Source organism: Puma concolor, chromosome D2 (assembly GCF_028749965.1).
Source record: "Puma concolor isolate L17-30 chromosome D2, mPumCon1.1.hap2, whole genome shotgun sequence".
NCBI lineage: Eukaryota > Metazoa > Chordata > Mammalia > Carnivora > Felidae > Puma > Puma concolor.
Window position 1 is genome coordinate 30,595,214 of NC_141677.1, and position 19,321 is coordinate 30,614,534.

A 19,321-nucleotide genomic window follows, 5' to 3' on the forward strand; every position below is an offset into this window, starting at 1 on the left:
TACTCTCCTTTGACATCACACACACACACACACACACACACACACACACACACACACACACACCCCACACAAAGGTGTTATGAGAGAGGAGGGCTAAGGGGAGGGGTAAGGGTCGAGAGGGGAGTCCAGCTCCAGTTTGGGGAAATCCAGCTCGCGTTTTGACTCTCGCTCAGCGGTGCAGGGTCCAGCAAAGGCAGAGCCCCTGCTTCACTCCCAGAGGTCTGTCCTGGGGAGACACTACTGCTCCGGGGGGCTGACCTGGCGGGGAGTGGCAGCGCAATCCGCTCCCGCACTGCTTTGTGCGCGCAGCCGCCGGCCCCTCGGCTCCCGGGTCTGCCCCCTGGGACAACCCCCTGCCCCGCCCCAGTCATGCAACTCTACCTGCTTCTCCTCTGTGGACCTTTGGGAAGCTGCCGCCCACCCCAGGGTCTCGGGCCCTGACCCTGCCAGGCAGCCGGTAGGTGTCCGCCCGGGGCCCGCTCGCGCCCCTCGTGCCCGCCGAGACTCTGGGCTCTCAAGTTGTGGGGACCAGCGCGAGTTGGAAAGTTTACCCGAGGGCTGGTGCGGGCTTGGAGCCTGGGGCACGCGCGCTGCCCTCGGAGCCGGCGCCGGCCAGTGGTGAGTTGGGGCTGGGGCAGAGGGCAGGGTTGCAGGGACCCTCACACCGACGCCGGAAGGGGGTGCGAGGGGCGGTACTCGGCTAGGGCTGGGTGAGGGCCGGAGCTCGGCGTCCGCGGGTCCTCCGGGTCCGCTAGGGTGGGCCCACTCCCCGCGGCGACCCCCTGCCCCGAGCCGCTTGGGGCGCTTTTGTTGCGGGTGGTAAACAATGCTCCCGGCCGGAGGACGCGGCCGCCGGCCCCGGAGGCCCAGCTGCGGCGCTGGACGAGGGGAGCGGGGCGGGGGCGCCGCGGGCTCGGACCCCGGGCGCCGCCGCAAACCGGGCTTGGGGGAGGGCAAGTGTGCCTGCGGGGATCCCTGAAAGTGCCGGAGACTGATGCGCCTCGTAGGAGAGTCGCAGGTCTGGCTCCTTAAGGTGAGAAGGCAGAGTTAGGGCAAGTTGCGGTTGAGGAGCCCGTCCTGGCGCACAATCAAGCGCACCCCCAAACAGGGTTTCTCCCTCCCCCATGCTTGTGTAGGGGACAGATTTCTTTGGGAAACTGTTGGCACTTCCCTCCCTGAGCATTTCGGGGAAGGGACTTCATAGATGAAACTTTAGAGTCTGACCCGAGGTGACCTGGAGTTACAGCGATCCGGGAAGTAGGGAATAGGGAGTAGAATTAGTGTTCTGTCAAAATGGCTTTTGAAAACCTCTTTTGGGCGCCACCGGGTTGCGGAGCGCGCTGCCGTTGCGGTCTGGTCAGTCCCACCCGCAGGGTCCGGGGAGCTGGCCCCCGGGGTGGGAGGTGCGCAGAGCTGGGTGCCTCCGACCAGCGGTGCCGTCCGGGAGGGGCCGAGTCCCGGCCAGGGCCGCAGGCACTTCACGTGTCGTGGAGGGACGGGGCTGGATCTCTCTCCCTCTCCCCCTCTCCTCTCTTCCTCCCTTCCCGGCCCTGCTTCTCACCCACACCCTCAACTGATAGAGCTTCTGGAAGGGCTACTTGCAGTCCGTATAGTTCCACTAAAAGTGGTCAGGAGGTTACCGACCCGCCCCAGCAGCCTTCCACGTGAATGGGGAACCCAAATTGCGCATTTCTGACCCAATAAAAATGAATATATCACCAAGAACAAAAATTGCTTGGATTAGGAGTCTTTCCCCCGCCCCCAACTCGTCATTTTCCCAAATTAACCATTTTGCATAGGTCACCCCTGTGCCACTTCTCCCCGGTTCCACTCTCGGGCACCAAATGAGCTGCACAATACGTAATGGTAATAGCTTATGAAGAGATAAAGGTTAAGTGCTTCGAGACTTAAGCGAGTTAAAGATAAGGTGCACGGTCTAGTGTCCGCCGGGTGCGCTGCGCACCGCACCGGGATGAGTTGAAGGGCGGCGCTGTAGGGTAGCAGCCTCAGGTCTGCCCTGAACGAAATGTGCTCACCTTCCCTTCTCCTCCCCCTCCGACGATATGAAGTAAAATAAAGACGATGGTTTCTTAAGGCCCAAGATGCCAAATATATATGCATCTATACTCATGTATTTGGGGCTTGTTAACCAGTTAGGGCAAGAATTATTTAGAGCATATCAGGAATGTATGACTACAATTAAACAAGGGTGGTGCACCAGATAGGTGCATAGATAAGGAGATGCTTGGAGATTAGTCCGTATTATTTCCAAGAACTGAAAGACTTCGGCACTGTGATTTTGGGCGTGTTTCCTGATTTTACCAGTTTTGGGTTACACTTCCCTCCCCAAGTAAGGGATCTTAAATAGGTTGGTTGTCAGCCTCTGACAGTGTTTAAAGCCAGGTTATGATTTCGGTTAAACTTCAGAATCAAGATATTCTGGAGTTATTAGCACACACTGTCCCTTTCTCTTTGCACAGATTAGTAGCTCAGATTTACAACTCTGCGACCATCACTTACCATTATAATGAGAATTAACTATGGCACTCAGCTCTGGTTTTCCAGAATTGATGGGTCTGAGGTTTGGATCACCACTGTTTCTGCTCTTTGTTTCTCTTCCCTCTCCAATCTTCTTTATCTGGTTTGTCCATCCCCTCCCCCACTCTCTCTTTGCATCTATTTTTCTTTCCCTGCACAATTAAATTTCTTTTTTCTCTCCCCTAGGTCTTTTTACCTTTAGGCTTCAGCGTTTTGATCCCAGTTATCTTTTTTACATTCTAGCTTTATTACTACAAAAGTCTTCCCCTTAGTTTTTCGCCCACTCCCCCTTCCCCTTTAGACATTTTCTTCCTTCTTATGCTTTTTACTATTCCCAGTGTGTTTTATACTTTTCTTGTTTTTGGAAGAATCCTTCCATCTCCATTTTAACTTCTCCCTTCCCTTTTCTGTGGCTCTCTTAGGCCTTTTTTTTTCTTGCTCTCTGCAGGGCAGCAGGGGTGTTTTACATATGGAAGGAGCCTTTGACTAAATCTGCTGGCATTCTAGTGAGTTTCCTTGAACAGCCTTTCCTTGTGCAGAGGGCTCTCACACTTCCTGTGGTAGAAGACTATCTAGGAACTGCAAGCCGCCCGCCCACCTCCTCTTCCTTTAGATGTAGAACTTAGTTGCTGGAGGAAACTAAGTCAGGTGGTGCCTTTTAAAAGAAATGTTGTAAGTCTTGTATTTCTCAGTCAAGTGCAGTAGCCTTTAAATTCTAAGGAGCTGAATGGAGTGACTCTGAAATCAGAGCTTCTTTTGCCTCCAGCCATATGAATGCAAATACTCACCACTTTTTTGGCCACTGCTGGTAGTGGGAAGGGTTGCAATATAATTTTAAATTGACATGCGGGCTGGATGGTTACATCAGTTCAGCCACTTCCTGCCCAAGGGACTTTGGGAGATCCAGGAGAAGGAGGAGGGATGGAGGTGGGAGAGAATTTTCTGACATGGTGCTGTTGTCAATATTGTCCTTTACAGACAACTGACATAGTTCATGAAGTCACTTTTTATTTTCTAGACCAGGGAATTACTTCAGTAATTATAAAAAAGGCCCTCTGTAGGGAAAGATTGAGTACTTAGTAAGCTCAAATAATATTGAGGACAATACCTGATCCTATTTGCTCACCAGTTTGGTTAGGTTAAGTTTAAATTATTTGTGAATAATTAGTCAATCCTTAGACAGTCAAATATTTATTGCCTGCTCCTGCCACTTCTTCCCTCTGTCTTTAACCTTATACTCTCTACTTTAGGTTGGCATCATGTCTTTTCATGTTTCAAATTATGTGTTGGCCTCTTGAATCTCCTACTGCTCTAGTCCTCTACATCAGAAGGATATTTTAGTAAAAAGAATTTTTATTTGTGGTGCCCTGTGGTGAAAAGATTTGTTAACTAACGTTTTATATCTCACAATTGTTGGGAGTTTTGTTTGCTTGTTTCATTTTGTTTTCTCTTCCAGGAAAATAAGAACCCACAGAATAGTATCAATTGCAAATAATTAGGACCTATGATCTGTATTTAATAACAGAGACCCTATTCTCTTATTTTCTGCTCTGATCGTGTTATCCTATATCTATCTCTGTAGCACTCAGAACTCTTCAGTATATTCTAGGGTAGAATAAAATTGATTTTGAGAAATATTGAAACGTCAATTTTCATCAGAAATGAAAAATGTAAGTGGAATTACTTTTTGGTTGTAAATATACCTTTTTGTAGGACTTAAGTACTCTATAATAAATAAAAGTAACAAAAAAGGGGGAAATGGAGCATTTAATAATGTGTACAGGTTAACAAGGAAAATAATTTTCAGGAGATCTGTGGGGATAACTTCATATTTAAATAGGAACCTATTTAATAGAATGGACTGCATTGTTTTTTCCCCCCACAAATTTCAAAAAAAGCTTGTTGCCTCTCCTCCCAGAGTTCAGCCCTGGGGATAACTTAGTTTATCACAAAAGAAGGTCACATTTCATCATTGGAGCCTTGGGTGATAAAATTAGGATCTTGTGGGAGCCCTTATTTTGTTTCTGATTGTCTATTTCTTTGGCTGGGTGGTACCCAGTGGTTTCTCCCCTGCAGTTGGGTTTTTCAGGGGTCATTGGCCTCTTTCACGATCTCATAAAAAGGCTGTTACCATTTAAAGAGACCACATCTTCCCAATCCATGTTGCTCATACCTTTTCCATTTCCTTGGCAGGCTCTTTTTCAGGAGATAAGGTTTGAATGGTAAACATTATCTTAATTACAAGGCTGAATTTCTAAAGCACTTTAATTTAAAAATATAAAAGAATATATGAGGCTGAGATCAATTTATAAACTACTTTCAAAGGCAGATCCCATGACACCTTCTGGTATATCCAGATTACTTGCCTACATAACGTGAATTTTAATTTTCGTGGCCTATTGCAATACCTAGATTATATGCTCCTAATAATTTTTTAGAAATGCAATCTTGATACAAGAGATAAAGCAAGCTTATACTGATATTGTTGAATTTCTAAAGAATGGAAAGGACTGCTTTTTGCTATCTGAAAAAACATCCTTATAAAGACTGCTGACTTTCTGGAGATTAGAATTGGAATGTCTTTTGTTTTCTAAAAATACTGGTACAAAAAGCAATGGTCTTTGGAGAAAATATCTAACAGTTTTTCACAGCCAAAAAATTAGTGCAAGCCAAAAACCTTTTTTTTTTTTTTTAAAGGGGGAAAGCAGTAAGTTTAGATACCAAGAACTCCAGCATTCTCCAGTCTAGTGTTTGTATTTAGCACACATTTATCAAACTTATTTTTCTTGTAGTTAATGTTATCGCTGCCCATTTAAAAAGTCTGTCTTGAGGGGGGGACAGGGCACTTGCCTGAGTGGCTCAATTGGCCATCCTTAGCTGAGGTCATGATCTCTCAGTTTGTGAGTTCAAGCCCCAAGCCCCTCATGGACTCTGCACTGATGGCTTTGAGACTGCATTGGACTCTCTGTCTTCCTCTCTCTCTCTCTCTCTCTCTCTCTCTCTCTCTCTCTCTCCCCCTCCCGCTCATGCTCACTCAATGTCTGCCTCTCAAAAATAAATAAATACACATTAAAAAATAAAATAATTAAAAAGTCTGTCTTGGGGGAAAAATTAAGTAAAAAATCAAAAATCTGTCTTGGGGTGCCTGGCTGGCTCAGTTGGGGAGCTTCTGACTCTTGATCTCAAGGTTGTGAGTTTGAGCCCCACACTGGGTGTAGAGATTTCTTAAAAATAAAATCTTAAAAAAAATAAGAAACAAAAAGGCTATCATTATTTCTTTTTATTTTATTTTATTTTTTTTATTTATTTTTTTTTTTTCAACGTTTATTTATTTTTGGGACAGGGAGAGACAGAGCATGAACGGGGGAGGGGCAGAGAGAGAGGGAGACACAGAATCGGAAACAGGCTCCAGGCTCTGAGCCATCAGCCCAGAGCCCGACGTGGGGCTCGAACTCCCGGACCGCGAGATCGTGACCTGGCTGAAGTCGGACGCTCAACCGACTGCGCCACCCAGGCGCCCCTCATTATTTCTTTTTAAAGTTTACTTATTTATTTTGAGAGATAGAGAGCGCAGGAGGGGCACAGAGAGAAAAATATCTTAATTTTTTTTTTTAATGTTTATTAATTTTTGAAACAGAGAGAGACAGAGCATGAATGGGGGAGGGTCAGAGAGAGAGGGAGACCCAGAATCTGAAGCAGGCTCCAGGCTCTGAGCTGTCAGCACAGAGCCCGACATGGGGCTCAAACCCACAAACCATGAGATCATGACCTGAGCCAAAGTCGGACGCTTAACCAACTGAGCCACCCAGGCGCCCCGAGAAAAATATCCTAAAGGCACAATGCTTTGACTTTAACTCAATGAGTGCTCTGGGGTCTTTTATTGCAGTGTGTAGCTTACTATGTGTTAGGTGATAACAGAAACAGAAGAACTAAATCTTGTTTTGCAGTGTATGGCAGACTGGGTTAAACTGATTCCATAATGATAACCATTTAGCTTATCTCTCTTTTTTTGTTTTTTGGAGTTATAAGCAGCCTTTATTTTTTTTAAGTTCCCATTTATTATTAAACACCTAAGTATATGCCAGCACTATGCTAAGTGTTTATACAACTCATCTCATTTTATTCTCATGGTAACCCAGTGAGGTCAGTACTATTATGCTTCCTATTCTATTACACATGAGGAAATTGAGGTATAGAGAGACTGAAGAATTTATCAGAATCACATGGCTAGTAATGTTTCTGAGCTGGAAACTGAACCCAAGTCTGCCTGTTTCCAAAGTCCTTCTCCTACCTTCCCTGCTCCCTCCTCAACCTCACATAAGCTTTTCCTGTAGGAGCCCAATGATACCTCAAAACGACCTCAGTTCAGATGTAGAAACCTTGATTCAGTTAAATAGGATGTGGAAGGAACTAGCAGGTGATCACAAATTCAAACTCGCAGCTTTCTGATGGGGCACATCTCCTCTCTAGCTACTAAACCCACCAGTGTGTCCCAGGATTACCTGGATCAGATCAGTGCCACAAAAACAAATGCACAACTTGAGAATGATAGAGGGCTGTCAAGTTTTTACTTGGCCAAGTAATAACATTATAAAATAAATCTATCCCTACCTTTTCAAAAAAATAAAGGACTTTTACTTTTCTAAAAGAAAGGACATTTTAATGAGAGAAAACAGGGAGGCATTTCAGAGTAAGGAAGAGTTGTCTAAAATGAATAAATTCAACTTTATGGAAAAACTTTATACTGCCCTTTTTGCCCCTGATTTTGCCACAGACTGTTGATCACTTGGTTGCAGACCAAGTTTTTGGTAACTATTCTCCTACAACATATTTTCTTACAAATCCAACAACATGTTAACTGTTAAAGAATCCTCACCAACCCAGCTGTCCCACTCTTGATTCTGTGATCTTTAGGGAATAGACTGATACATCTTGTATGGTGAGCTTCATTCTTGCTCATAGTTTGGTCTTATTTTGGGTTAGGGTAAGCAATCAAAGGAGACCAAAAGACAGTGGTAGCTCTTAGTCCCCTTTCATTTTCTCCTTTTTCTTGCTTACCTTTCAAATAATAGTTGCTTGCCTAGTATGCTTTACTGTTCTAATTATCTCATTTTCTCTTTATTTCCAATTTCCTTGCCTAGGCATTCATCATGAGACTTTTGGGATCCTTGGTAGAAGGGATTTAGAACCAGCAGTCTTTGGATTAAGTCGGGTGAAAGAGAAAAGAGGGACCTCATTTCTGGGTGTGGGCAGTGCCCACCACAATGCCTTCCTTATACATAGTAGGTACTCAACAGATATTTGTTGGACCCGTGAGTCTTATCTGTAACCTAATCTGTCAATACTAACTCCTAAGATTTTATGCCATTTTTGTGTGCATGTGTAAAGCTTAAAATTTGTAGATTATTAATTGGAATGTGGTATTAATATTACTAGATCTCCAAGTAGAGTTTCTTGAATTATATAAACTTCTCTGGTTTTACCAGATGATACCTCATCTTGTGTGGTGATATGCTGAGGAAAGATTAACAGATAATTTTTTAAGTATCCAAAATTTGTAAAGATTGGGATTTGATCTTTAAACTACATGTACCTACAACAATTGTGGTTTCTAATGTAGAATAACCCACATGCTTACCCTGTTCGTAGAACTTCATCAGCTAAATCATTTGTCACAGTAATTAAAGGAGCTTTATTTGTGAATCTGGGGTTTAAAGGATATGTTAGTATCTTTTGTGTTTATTATATTTTTCTTTTGCAGTAAACGTTCTCATTCCCAATTTTGATTAATAATTGTTAGTATTTTATTTCAAATGGGAGAATACATAGGAAAAAGACTCACTTCCAATGTTTTTTTTTTTGTTATTTCAGACCAAAATTTTGTGGGCTGAACTCAACCATGGTACATTCAGATTCTCCTCAGAGGCGAGACTTTCCAAAGGACCAATGACTCTGTTCCTTGTGCCCTTTCATTTATTCCTACTCTGTAGCTATGTCTCGATCCCGCCATGCAAGACCTTCCAGACTAATCAGGAGGGAAGATCTAAACAGAAAGAAAAGCAGCCAACTGAAGAAGACATCTAAGCTAGCCAATAAAAATGTGGCATCAGTCAAGACTGTGAGCCCTGGAAAAGGAGTAAAGCAATTAATTCAAGAAAGAGATGTTAAGAAAAAAATAGAACCCAAAACACCTATGCCAGTCAGAAGCCTTCTGACAAGAGCTGGAGCGGCACGAATGAATTTGGATAGGACTGAGGTTCTTTTTCAGAACCCAGAATCCTTAACTTGCAATGGGTTTACAATGGCTCTCCGAAGTACCTCTCTTAGCAGACGACTCTCCCAACCTCCAGTGATCATAGCCAAACCTAAGAAAATTCCACCTGCTAAGCATTTAGAAAAGCAACATGAATGTGATTGTAATGTAGTTACTGACAAAGGAGTGAAACACTCAGAAAATGATTCAATTCCAACCCAAGTTCCCCTAATTGCTCCTGATACAGAGAATCTAATTGGTGTACAAAATGCATCTTTAATTGAAGGTGAGAGCCAAGAGACAACCCAGTCTTGGTCCCAAAAGGTGGAGGATACCAAAATAAATATCTCCACTCACAGTGGTCCTGCAGTAGAGATCCCTTCTGGGTCATTGGAAGGGACACATGGTGGTGAAGGACTATTCTCTAAAGAGACATTGACTGATACAAGTGATTCCCCTAGAATGTTTGCTCAGGACACTCTGTGTGCTCCTTTGCTCCAAAGAGCAGCCCTCAAGGTTACTTACGAAGGAAACTCCAGCATTCAGTTAGAAGATTTGGGTTCACGAGTAGAATCTCTTAAGCTATCTGATTCTTACCTGGATCCTATCAAAAGTGAACATGATTGCTACCCCACCTCCAGCTTTAATAAGGTTATACCTGAATTGGACCTTAGAAACTGTTTGTCCATTGGTGGGTCAATATATCCTACCTCATTAATAAAACTCCTCTTGGCAAGCTCTGAACAAGGAACGCTTGGTGCTAAACCAGATAATCAAGAGGTACTCAAAGCTACCCCAGATCAACAGGCAATTCCTGATACCACCCCTGTCCTAGGACAGGCTTTTAGTGCTGTCCCACATCAATGGGAAGTTCCTGGTGCTAACCCAGTACACAGAGAGGCTCTGGATGAGACTCCAGCCCCACCAGAGATTCCTGGTGCTATTCCAGTCCAAGGAGAGGTCTTTGGTGCTATCCTAGACCAACAAATCCTTGGGATGGGTGGCGGTACTGCCTCAGACCCACCTATCTTTGTTCCTGCTCCGCTAAACCCAATTGCTACCTATAGTGTTCTCCCAGAATGGCCTGAGCCCCAGAGCACTGTTTCATATGGGCTCGAGGTCCAGGGAGCAATGCAGATTTTGCCTTTGGGCTCAGGTCACGCTCCTCAGCCATCATTAAACTCTGAGATAAGTTCGGTACCTCCTGTGATGACTATTAGCAATATAGAAAATCAGAAGCAGGTTCATATAAGCTTTCTGCCAGCTAACACTCAGGCATTCACCTTAGCCCCTGAGAGAGGACTCTTCCATGCTTCACAGGGCATTACCCAACTCTCCCAGGCTGGTCCCAGCAAATTGGAAGGAGGGAGCTCCCAGATCAGCGTGACCAGCATGGTTGACATCAATACCACAGTGGTATCTAGGCCAGGTTCAATTGCCAGGGCCTCCCCTTCCTCCTATACAACTTTGCTACCTACTTTGGAAAAGAAGAAACGAAAGCGGTGTGGGGTGTGTGGGCCCTGCCAGCAGAAGACCAATTGTGGTGAATGTACTTACTGTAAGAACAGAAAGAATAGCCATCAGATCTGTAAGAAGAGGAAATGTGAGGAACTGAAAAAGAAACCATCCGTCATTGTGCCTTCAGAGGTAAGTAAACGTCCCAGGGGCTGGGAGACGCCTGTAAGACTTTCATAGAGTGATTTGTGCAGAACACTTTACTTTGATAAAATGTTATATTATCTATAAGAATGTATGGATCTACCTGAAATATGTCTTGTGCAGTGATACATTAGCTTATTTTTAGAATTTGTCTCACAAAACTAGAACATAAAATTTTACATTAAAGGATTTGATGAGACAGAGCAGTGACATGAAACATGGTTTTGCAAAGATTCCCACTTTGCCTTATTTTGGCTAGTTGTGTGTCTTTTTTTGGAAGTTACAGGTTTAACTTAAATTTAAATTAACAGTGGAACATTCATTAACTCCCTTGCAGCTTGAGGAACCAGAGGAGTTAAACTTCTTTTCTTTTGAAAGAATAAAATGGTCGGTATCGTTAATTTTGAAAATTTGCCTTGAAGGTGAAACAACAATAAAGCTTTCATCGCACCTTTTGGTAGGTGATTTCCACTTGCTCTACATATCTCATGTGGTTAGGATTAAATGGTCATCAGAAGTTAAAAAGAATTTGTAAACTCTAAAGTGGTACATAAACCTTAGTTCTCATTATTACAGTTGATGAACCTAAGGCACTAAAAGTATTGGTTGACTTAGACTTTTTATGGAACTTGGTTAATACTTAAACTTGCTTTTCAGACCTTTAAAACACATGCCAACTTGGTGTTTTATGATTTTTAGATCACTCACTTGAAGGTATGCTTATTTTGTGTCTGCTGTGAATAAAGGTATAGTAGAAGAGATTAATTTTAAAGTATTGTGAGCTTAAATTTAAGTTAGTCTTTTCTATTTCATTCTTATCTATCCAAAATGCTGACTTTCTATTTGACCCATTGCAAACAAGAGATCAGACATTTAACCAATCATATATTGATGGGCATTTAAGGTGTTTCTTTAAATTAAAAAAAAATTTTTTAATTAATTAATATTTTAATTTACATCCAACTTAGTTAGCATATAGCGCAACAATGATTTCAGGAGTAGATTCCAATGATTCGTCCCCCATGTATAACACCCAGTGCTCATCCCAACAAGTATCTTCCTTAATGTCCCTTATCCATTCAGCCCACTCCCCCTCCAACAACCCTGTTTGTTCTCTATATTTAGGAGTCTCTTATGTTTTGTCCCCTTCCTTGTTTGCATATTATTTTTGCTTTCCTTAAAAATTTTTAATGTTTATTTATTTATTTTGAGATAGAGAGCGAGAGTGAGCAGGGGAGAGGCAGAGAGAGAGAGGGAGAGAGAGAATCCCAAGCAGACTCCACAGTCTATGCAAAGCCCGATGTGGGGCTTGTGAATCCATGAACCATGAAATCATGACCTGAGCCAAAATCAAGAGTTGGACGTTTAACCGACTGAGCCACCCAGGCACCCCTAAGGTGTTTCTAAAATACTCTGTTATTCCAAGGGCACCTGGGTGGCTCAGTCAGTTAAGCATCCTAGTTCAGCTCAGGTCGGGCTCTGTGCTGACAGCTCAGAGCCTGGAGCCTGCTTTAGATTCTGTGTCTCCCTCTCTCTGCCCCTCTCCCGCTCACACTCTGTCTCTCAAAACTGAATAAATGTTACAAAAATTTTTTAAATAAATAAAATACTCTGTTATTCCAAACCTTACTGCAATGAGTAATTTTTACTCAAGTCGCTTCACAAATGTGGGAGTGGCCAGCAACCTGATGGTTTACAAACGTACATGGACAATACCTAGCAGCAGCAGTATCTTACAGCAGAGACCTCCCTTGTAAGTTCCTGATTTGTAAGATTCCCAAATGGCATCATTGCCGAAGGTACTCACTCTGTCCCTGATAGGTGTAAGTGAATTTGTTTTCTTTTTTCCTAGACCTGCTCCTCTTTTGTCATTACATATTTGGCTTAATGGCTTACTGTCTGCATTGTCACCCCGAATGGAAAATTCAGTCATCATTGATCCCTTCCTCTCCCTCCTCTAGATTTCTTGTTTATGAGATCTGAGCACTCCTTCCTCTCCATTTTCTTAGCCACTTCTATAGACGATGCCTTTATCCCTTATTGGGACAATTTCAGTGTTCTCTCTCTCACAGCAAGTATTTACTGCACTTCAACTCTGGGTTGTGCACTGGGGATATAGTTGTAAGTGTACTGGCTAGCAGAGAAGTCAGGATGTTGAACAACCTCTCCTTAAATACAGTCTGAGTTTTCTTTCTAAATCCCTGATGATTCTCTTACCTAAATACATTTAGTGCTCTTCTGTATGTGTGATATATCTCACTCAAAACAAAACAAAAATAGAGCAAAGCTTTTGGTGCCTGCCAAGTATAGGTGAAGCCTAGTTTCTTAGCATGAAATACAAGATCTTCAAGATCTTGACACAGCTGACCTCTGTCTTGTTTGTTGTCACTGCTTCTCATATTAATCTTGAAGTTTCAGTAGTATCCAGCTCCTTGTATTTCCCCAAGCTCACCATGTGTGTTCCAACTTCAGTGTCCATGTTTATGGTACACATTCTTCCTTTCCCTATCTGACAAGACTCCACCCATTCACTCACCCCTCACTGTGCCACAACTATTTGTGTGTGTTCCCCAGGTTGTTTTTCTAGTGCCTGCCTAGACTTGGCATGGTGATATGTGCTAAATAAGTTAAATGATAAGACAATATAAAGCAGGGACACCTGGGTGACTCAGTTGATTAAGCATCTGACTCTTGATTTCGGCTCAGGTCATGATCTCATGGTTTGTGGGTTCCAGCCCTGAGTCAGGCTTGCATTGGTCTCTGCTGATAGCACAGAGATTCTCTGTCTCCCCCTCTCTCTTCCCCTCCTTCACCCACGCACTCTCTCTCTCTCTCTCAAAAATAAATAAACTTAAAAAAGGGGGGGGGTGCCTGGGTGGCTCAGTCGGTTAAGCGTCCAACTTCAGCTCAGGTCATGATCTCGCAGTTCGTGAGTTTGAGCCCCATGTCGGGCTCTGTGCTGACAGCTCAGAGCCTGGAGTTTGCTTCCGATTCTGTGTCTCCCTCTCTCTCTGCCCCTTCCCCGCTCATACTCTGTCTCTCTCTGTCTCTCAAAAATGAGTAAACATTAAAAAAATTTTTTTTTAAAAAGAGAGAGTATAAAGTATATAATTTGATAGCTATGACATAATGTATACACTATGCAACTATTAGCACAAAAGCCATCACCTCCAAAAATTCCTTTGTGCCCCTTTGTAGTCCCTACCCCCTCCCTGCACCCTTTCTGTTTAGGCAAATAGTATCTTTTGTCACTATAGATTTTTTATTTTCTAGAATTTGATATAAATAGAATCATACAATACATACTCTTTTTTCGGGGGGTGTCATAGGACAGTTCCTCAGGATTCGTCCTTTATGATACTTTTACAAAGTGCAGATCACTTATTTTGTAATTTGAGTCTGTTTAATGTTTCCTCATGATGAGGTTTGGGTTATACATTTTTGTAGGAATGTTTTCTTATCAGGTGGGACATGATGTCAGTTTGTCCTACTATTATGATCTTATTTTTTTTAAAGATTTATTTATTTTGAGAGACAGACTGAGGTAGAGCATGAGCAGGGGAAGGGCAGAGAGAGAGAGAGAGAGAGAGAGAGAGAGAGAGAGAGACAGGATTCAAAGCAGGCTCTGCACTGACAGCAGAGACCCTGATGCAGGGCTTAGTAGACTCATGAACCCTGAGATCAAGACCTGAGCTGAAGTTGGACGCTTAACCTACTGAGCCACCCAGGCACTCCTATGATCTTAATTTTGATCTCTTGCTTAAGGTAATATCTTCCAGAATTCTCCATTGTAAAGTCAGTAGTTTTCACTTTATATACTTAATGAATATCTTATAGGGAGACTGAGACTTTGTAAATATCCTGCTATCCCTCAAACTTTTACCCCCTAGTTTTACATTTATTAGTGAGTTTTGCCTGATGGCTGCCAAATAGTGATTCTGTTTCCATCATTTCTTCTAAATCTATTAGCGAGCTTAGCTTTCGACTCTAAGAGATTTTCCTCCTTTTTTTCAAGATTTTTATTTTTAAGTAATCTCTATACTTACCTTGGGGCTCAAGCTTAGAATCCTGAGATCAAGAGTCTCATGCTCTACTGATGGAGCCAGCCAGGTTCCCCCATTTTGTTTGTATTCTTTAAAACCACATTTTAAAAAAATGTTAATTTATTTTCATAGAGAGAGGGTGCACACAGGGAAGGGGTAGAGAGAGGGAGAGAGAGAATCCCACGTAGGCTCAGCGCTGTCTTTGCAGAGTCTGACAGAGGGCTGGATGCCCTGATCGGTGAGATCATGATGTGAGCCGAAATCAGAGTCCAACACTCAACCGACTGAGCCACCCAGACACCCCTGTTGATATTCTATTTCACATTTCCCCCTCTACTTGATATTCATATTTTTTGCTCTCTCTCGCTCTTCCCCTCCTCCAAAAGGTCACTTTTATCACTGACAAAGCTGATCCTGAAGAATGTATTATGTTGTCCTTACTCTGGCAGTAGATAGATCTGCCCATCCAAAAGTGCTGGAGAGGCAGAGGAGAACATAGGGAACACTTCTCTGAGGGAAGTTCATTCTGAGGGAACAAACAACAATTGTAAACTCTTGTTTCTGGTTTCTTTGCTTAATATTCAGTAATGTTGCTTATAGTTATTCATTTTTATTGCAGTATGGTGTTCCATTGTATGTTTATATCACAATACATTCATCCATTCTACTCTTTTTTTTTTTATGATATTAGCAAGTGTCTGTTTTTTAAAAAATTTTTTTAATGTTTTTATTTATTTTTGAGACAGAGAGAGACAGAGCATGAACAGGGGAGGGTCAGAGAGAGGGAGACACAGACTCAAAGCAGGCTCCAGGCTCCATGCTGTCAGCACAGAGCCCAGCACAGATCCCGACATGGGGCTTGAACTCACGGACCGTGAGATCACGACCTGAGCCGAAGTCAGATGCTCAACCGACTGAGCCACCCAGGTGCCCCTCATCCATTCTACTCTTAATGAACAGTACTGCTACTGTGCACATTATCATGAATGTCTTTTGGTGAATATATGTGTGTGTTCTATTGTATATTCCTAGGAATGGAATTGCTGGGTCATAGACTATGCAGATGTTTAGCTTTCATTATTACTCAACAGCTGTGGTTGTTCAATTAAGACTCTTCATCAGTCATGTATGAGAGTTCTACTTGCTCCACATCCTTGTCAACATTTGCTATTTTCTGTCTTCTTAAATCACTTTTTTGGATGTGTAGTGGTACCACTACATAGTATTTTCTTGATAACTAATGAAATTGAGCTACTTTTTAGTTGCTTCTTAGCCATTTAGATAGTCTTGTCCATCTTTAAATTGGTTTTTCTGCCTTTTCATTATTGGTTTATAAGAGTTTATTATGCCTTTTTAAAGTTTATTTAAGAATTTATTATGTTGAAAAAAATTTTTTTAAGTTTATTCATTTATTTTGAAAGAGAGAGTGTGCACAAAAGTGGGGGAGGGGCAGAGAGAAGGAGAGACAGAGTCCCAAGCAGGCTCTGCACCATGAGTGCAGAGCCCCTTGGGGGGCTCAAATTCATGAACGATGAGATCATGACCTGAGCAGAGATCAAGAGTTGGAGGATTTAACCTACTGTGCCACCCAGGCACCCCCATTATGTTTTATTGATAAAAAATTTTTTTTTAAATTTTTGAAATATTTTTATTTTTAGGAGAGTGCAATCAGGGGAGGTGCAGAGAGAGGAGAACAGAGGCTCTGAAGCAGGCTCTGCACTGACAGACTGACAGCAGTCAGCCCGATGTGGGGCTCGAATTCACAAACAAACTGAGATCGTATCAGACGCTCAACCCACTGAACCACCCAGGCAACCCATCATGCTTTTTTTTTTTTTTTTAATTTTTTTTTTTTTAATGTTTATTTATTTTTGAGACAGAGAGAGACAGAGCATGAATGGGGCAGGGGCAGAGAGAGAGGGAGACACAGAATCGGAAGCAGGCTCCAGGCTCTGAGCCATCAGCCCAGAGCCTGACGCGGGGCTCGAACTCACGAACTGTGAGATGGTGACCTGAGCTGAATTCGGACACTCAACCGACTGAGCCACCCAGGCGCCCCCCCATCATGCTTTTTAATGAATGGAAAATTTTAACTTCAATGTTCAACTTAACAATGCTTTCTTTCCTTTATGTCCTGTTTAAGAAAATTTTGTCTATTTGGGGCTCCTGGGTGGCTCAGTCGGTTAAGCATCTGTCTCTTGATTTTGGCTCAGGAAATGAACTCATAGTTTGTGCATTCGAGCCCCACCTCAGTCTCAGTGCTAACAGCGCGGAGTCTGCTTGGGATTCTCTCTCCCTTTCTGCCCCTCCCCTCCTCAAAAATAAATAAATAAATTTTAAAAAGTCACTTTTTTAACTTTTCACATTTAGATGTAAAGTATATCGGGAATTGACTTCTGCGTATGGTATAAGGAGTCAAGATGGATAATTATTTTTTTTAAGTTATTCTTTAAAAAAATTTTTTTTAATGTTTGTTTATTTTTGAGAGAGAGAGAGAGTGTGAGTGTGCCTGAGCACTGGTAGGAGGGGCAGAGAGAGAGGGAGACAGAGAATCCTAAGCAGGCTCCAGGCTCTGAGCTGTCAGCACAGAGCCTGATACAGGGTTTGAACTCTTGAACTTGGAGATCATGACCTGAGCTGAAGTCAGATGCTTAATCGACTGAGCCACCCAGGCACCCCGATAATTTTTTTTTAATGTTTATTTATTGTGATGAAGAGAGAGGGAGAGAGAGAATCTCAAGCAGTCTCCACACTAGCAGTGTAGGACCTGATGTTGGGGTCTATCTCATGAACCCATGAGATCATTACCTGAGCCGAAATCAAGAGTCTACGTTTAACCAACTGAGGCACCCAAGTGCCCTAAACAAATGTATATTTCAAAAACAGAATTGTTAAAAAAATTTTTTTGTCTAAAATATACTTAGCATGTGCCATTTCCCAAAAAGCTAGCTACTATTGCTTTTTTTGGTCATAGATCACATTTTTGTCTCCCACAAAGAATTGTTTTTATTTGTCAACAAGGTGGTTAGATAGTCTCCGCAGAGATACCTTTTGGCTGAAATATAAAATGTTATTTTTCTGCCAAATTTAGTTCAGGTTACTGTCTGAGTCCAAAATGCAAATAATTAAAACCACTAACTTTATAATTCATAGGCATCTAGGATTTTACTCTTGGCTGATGATCCCTCTGTGTATTTGTAATTTAGCATTTTATGACCTATGCATTACCCTGTTTGTTTGATAATGTTACAAGTAAGGAAAAAAAAAAGGAAAGGGGGTACTTTTTAGAGGCAGAGAGTAGGTGTTTGGCCAGACTACACTTTTGCAAATAATGTTTAGTGTGTACAAAAACAAAAGTAAACAAAACACAGCTGTTTTGTTGATATGTTTCTGAGCGCAGGATATTGAATTATATATCTGTATCCTAATGGTCGGGGTATAGTACATCACACATTTAATTAGCATTAATTAAATCAACAAGCAGTTGTTGATTTATTTGGCTGCCAAATTGAAATAATCTCTTGTATTTACTCTAGTTAATGATTTTTTCCCCAAAGTATTGAAGGGTTATTATATGTTTGGTCAGATTAAATAGCAGTATACTAGAAAACACTGTAAAATGTGCCGTTACCATGCTATCTTCTTAGCTAATGCATATTCTCTCTGGACGAATAACAATACCCCCATAAGTTATACTTGGCAAAGCTAAAAGTCCAGTAGTATTGTATGATACAAATTGAGCCACTGACTGTCCACTATTTTGTGAATAGTGTGGTAACAGTCTAGTTCCAGAGCTATCATTTCAGAATTGGCTGACATATTTGTTTTATTTTATTTTATTCATTCTAGTGGGAGTGAGGTGGGACAAGCCTCTCCTGGCTACTGCTTTTTTAGTATTTATAAACAGTCGGAACTCATTTTGGTTTATGTTGTATACGGCATATGGAACAAATTTTTGCTACTAACTCCTTCAATTGAGGGCAGATGTTGTATGTCCTTAAATATGCCTTTAAGGAATCTCTTTGGATCATTACTGAGGCTTTGGTAGCATATCCAGGACAGAGCTGACTGTAGGGAAAAAACCCTTTGGTGTCTAGGATCCTTGCATGTGTAAACCCCAACTATGTCAACAAAACCATGGTGACCTTGATTGATTCTGACCTCAGGTGTTAGTTTCCAGAATCTTGTCAATATGGTTCAAATCTTACCTGCCATTTTGTGTATATCATCTTAACCAAGAAGGAAAGTGTGTGGAACTGGAGAACACCTTCATCTAGTGTCGGTATTATCCACATTATACTATTATATGATAGTGAGCACCATAGTATGGTACATGTTCACTTTACTACAGAACTTAACTCCATAGTTCCTTTTGTTGGTCAGACTCTTGGTTTTCATGTTCCAAAATAGTATTTCAAGAGTTCATGATTTCAAAGCTGCAACAGTCATTCTCTTTATAAAGTAGCCAGTCATTGTTGCACTTTGATACATGTGGTACTTGTGTTACCAGGAGAGAGGCGAGCTCTTCTCTTTTTTCATTATTATCATATTAAAATAATACAACTAGCAAGTGAATCAAACTAATCAAAGTAATTCAGATTATTAATCTGATAATGAGATTCAGTACTCAAGTCATGAGTATCCAGAAAGCTTGGCTAATTATCATCAGCTCTTCAGCTGACTATGAAGGAAACAAAAGAGAAATCTTGCTTTTCTTCCACTTTAATTATGTTCCATTAATACTCAGTCACAGGGGCACCTGGCTGGCTCAGTCAGAAGAGCATGTGACTCTTGATCTCCGGTTGTGAGTTCGAGCCCCATGTTGGGT

The 19,321-nt window shown here is 42.0% G+C and overlaps 1 protein-coding gene across 5 annotated transcripts in view; it reads left to right on the top strand.

Moving 5' to 3' along the window:
- The first annotated feature begins 204 nt into the window (after positions 1 to 204).
- TET1 (tet methylcytosine dioxygenase 1) overlaps positions 205 to 19,321 on the top strand; it is a 138,054-nt gene continuing 118,937 nt past the window's right edge. For 3 of the 5 annotated variants that reach the window (XM_086679858.1, XM_086679861.1, XM_086679862.1), the window contains exons 1-2: positions 205 to 618; positions 8,410 to 10,438. In XM_086679858.1, coding sequence (XP_086535984.1) covers positions 8,531 to 10,438 — 1,908 coding nt within the window. In that variant the 5' untranslated portion in view covers positions 205 to 618; positions 8,410 to 8,530. Of the gene's footprint in view, positions 619 to 7,681; positions 7,821 to 8,409; positions 10,439 to 19,321 lie in introns of those variants that run through there. The other 2 variants (XM_086679860.1, XM_086679859.1) reach the window with 2 other exon arrangements.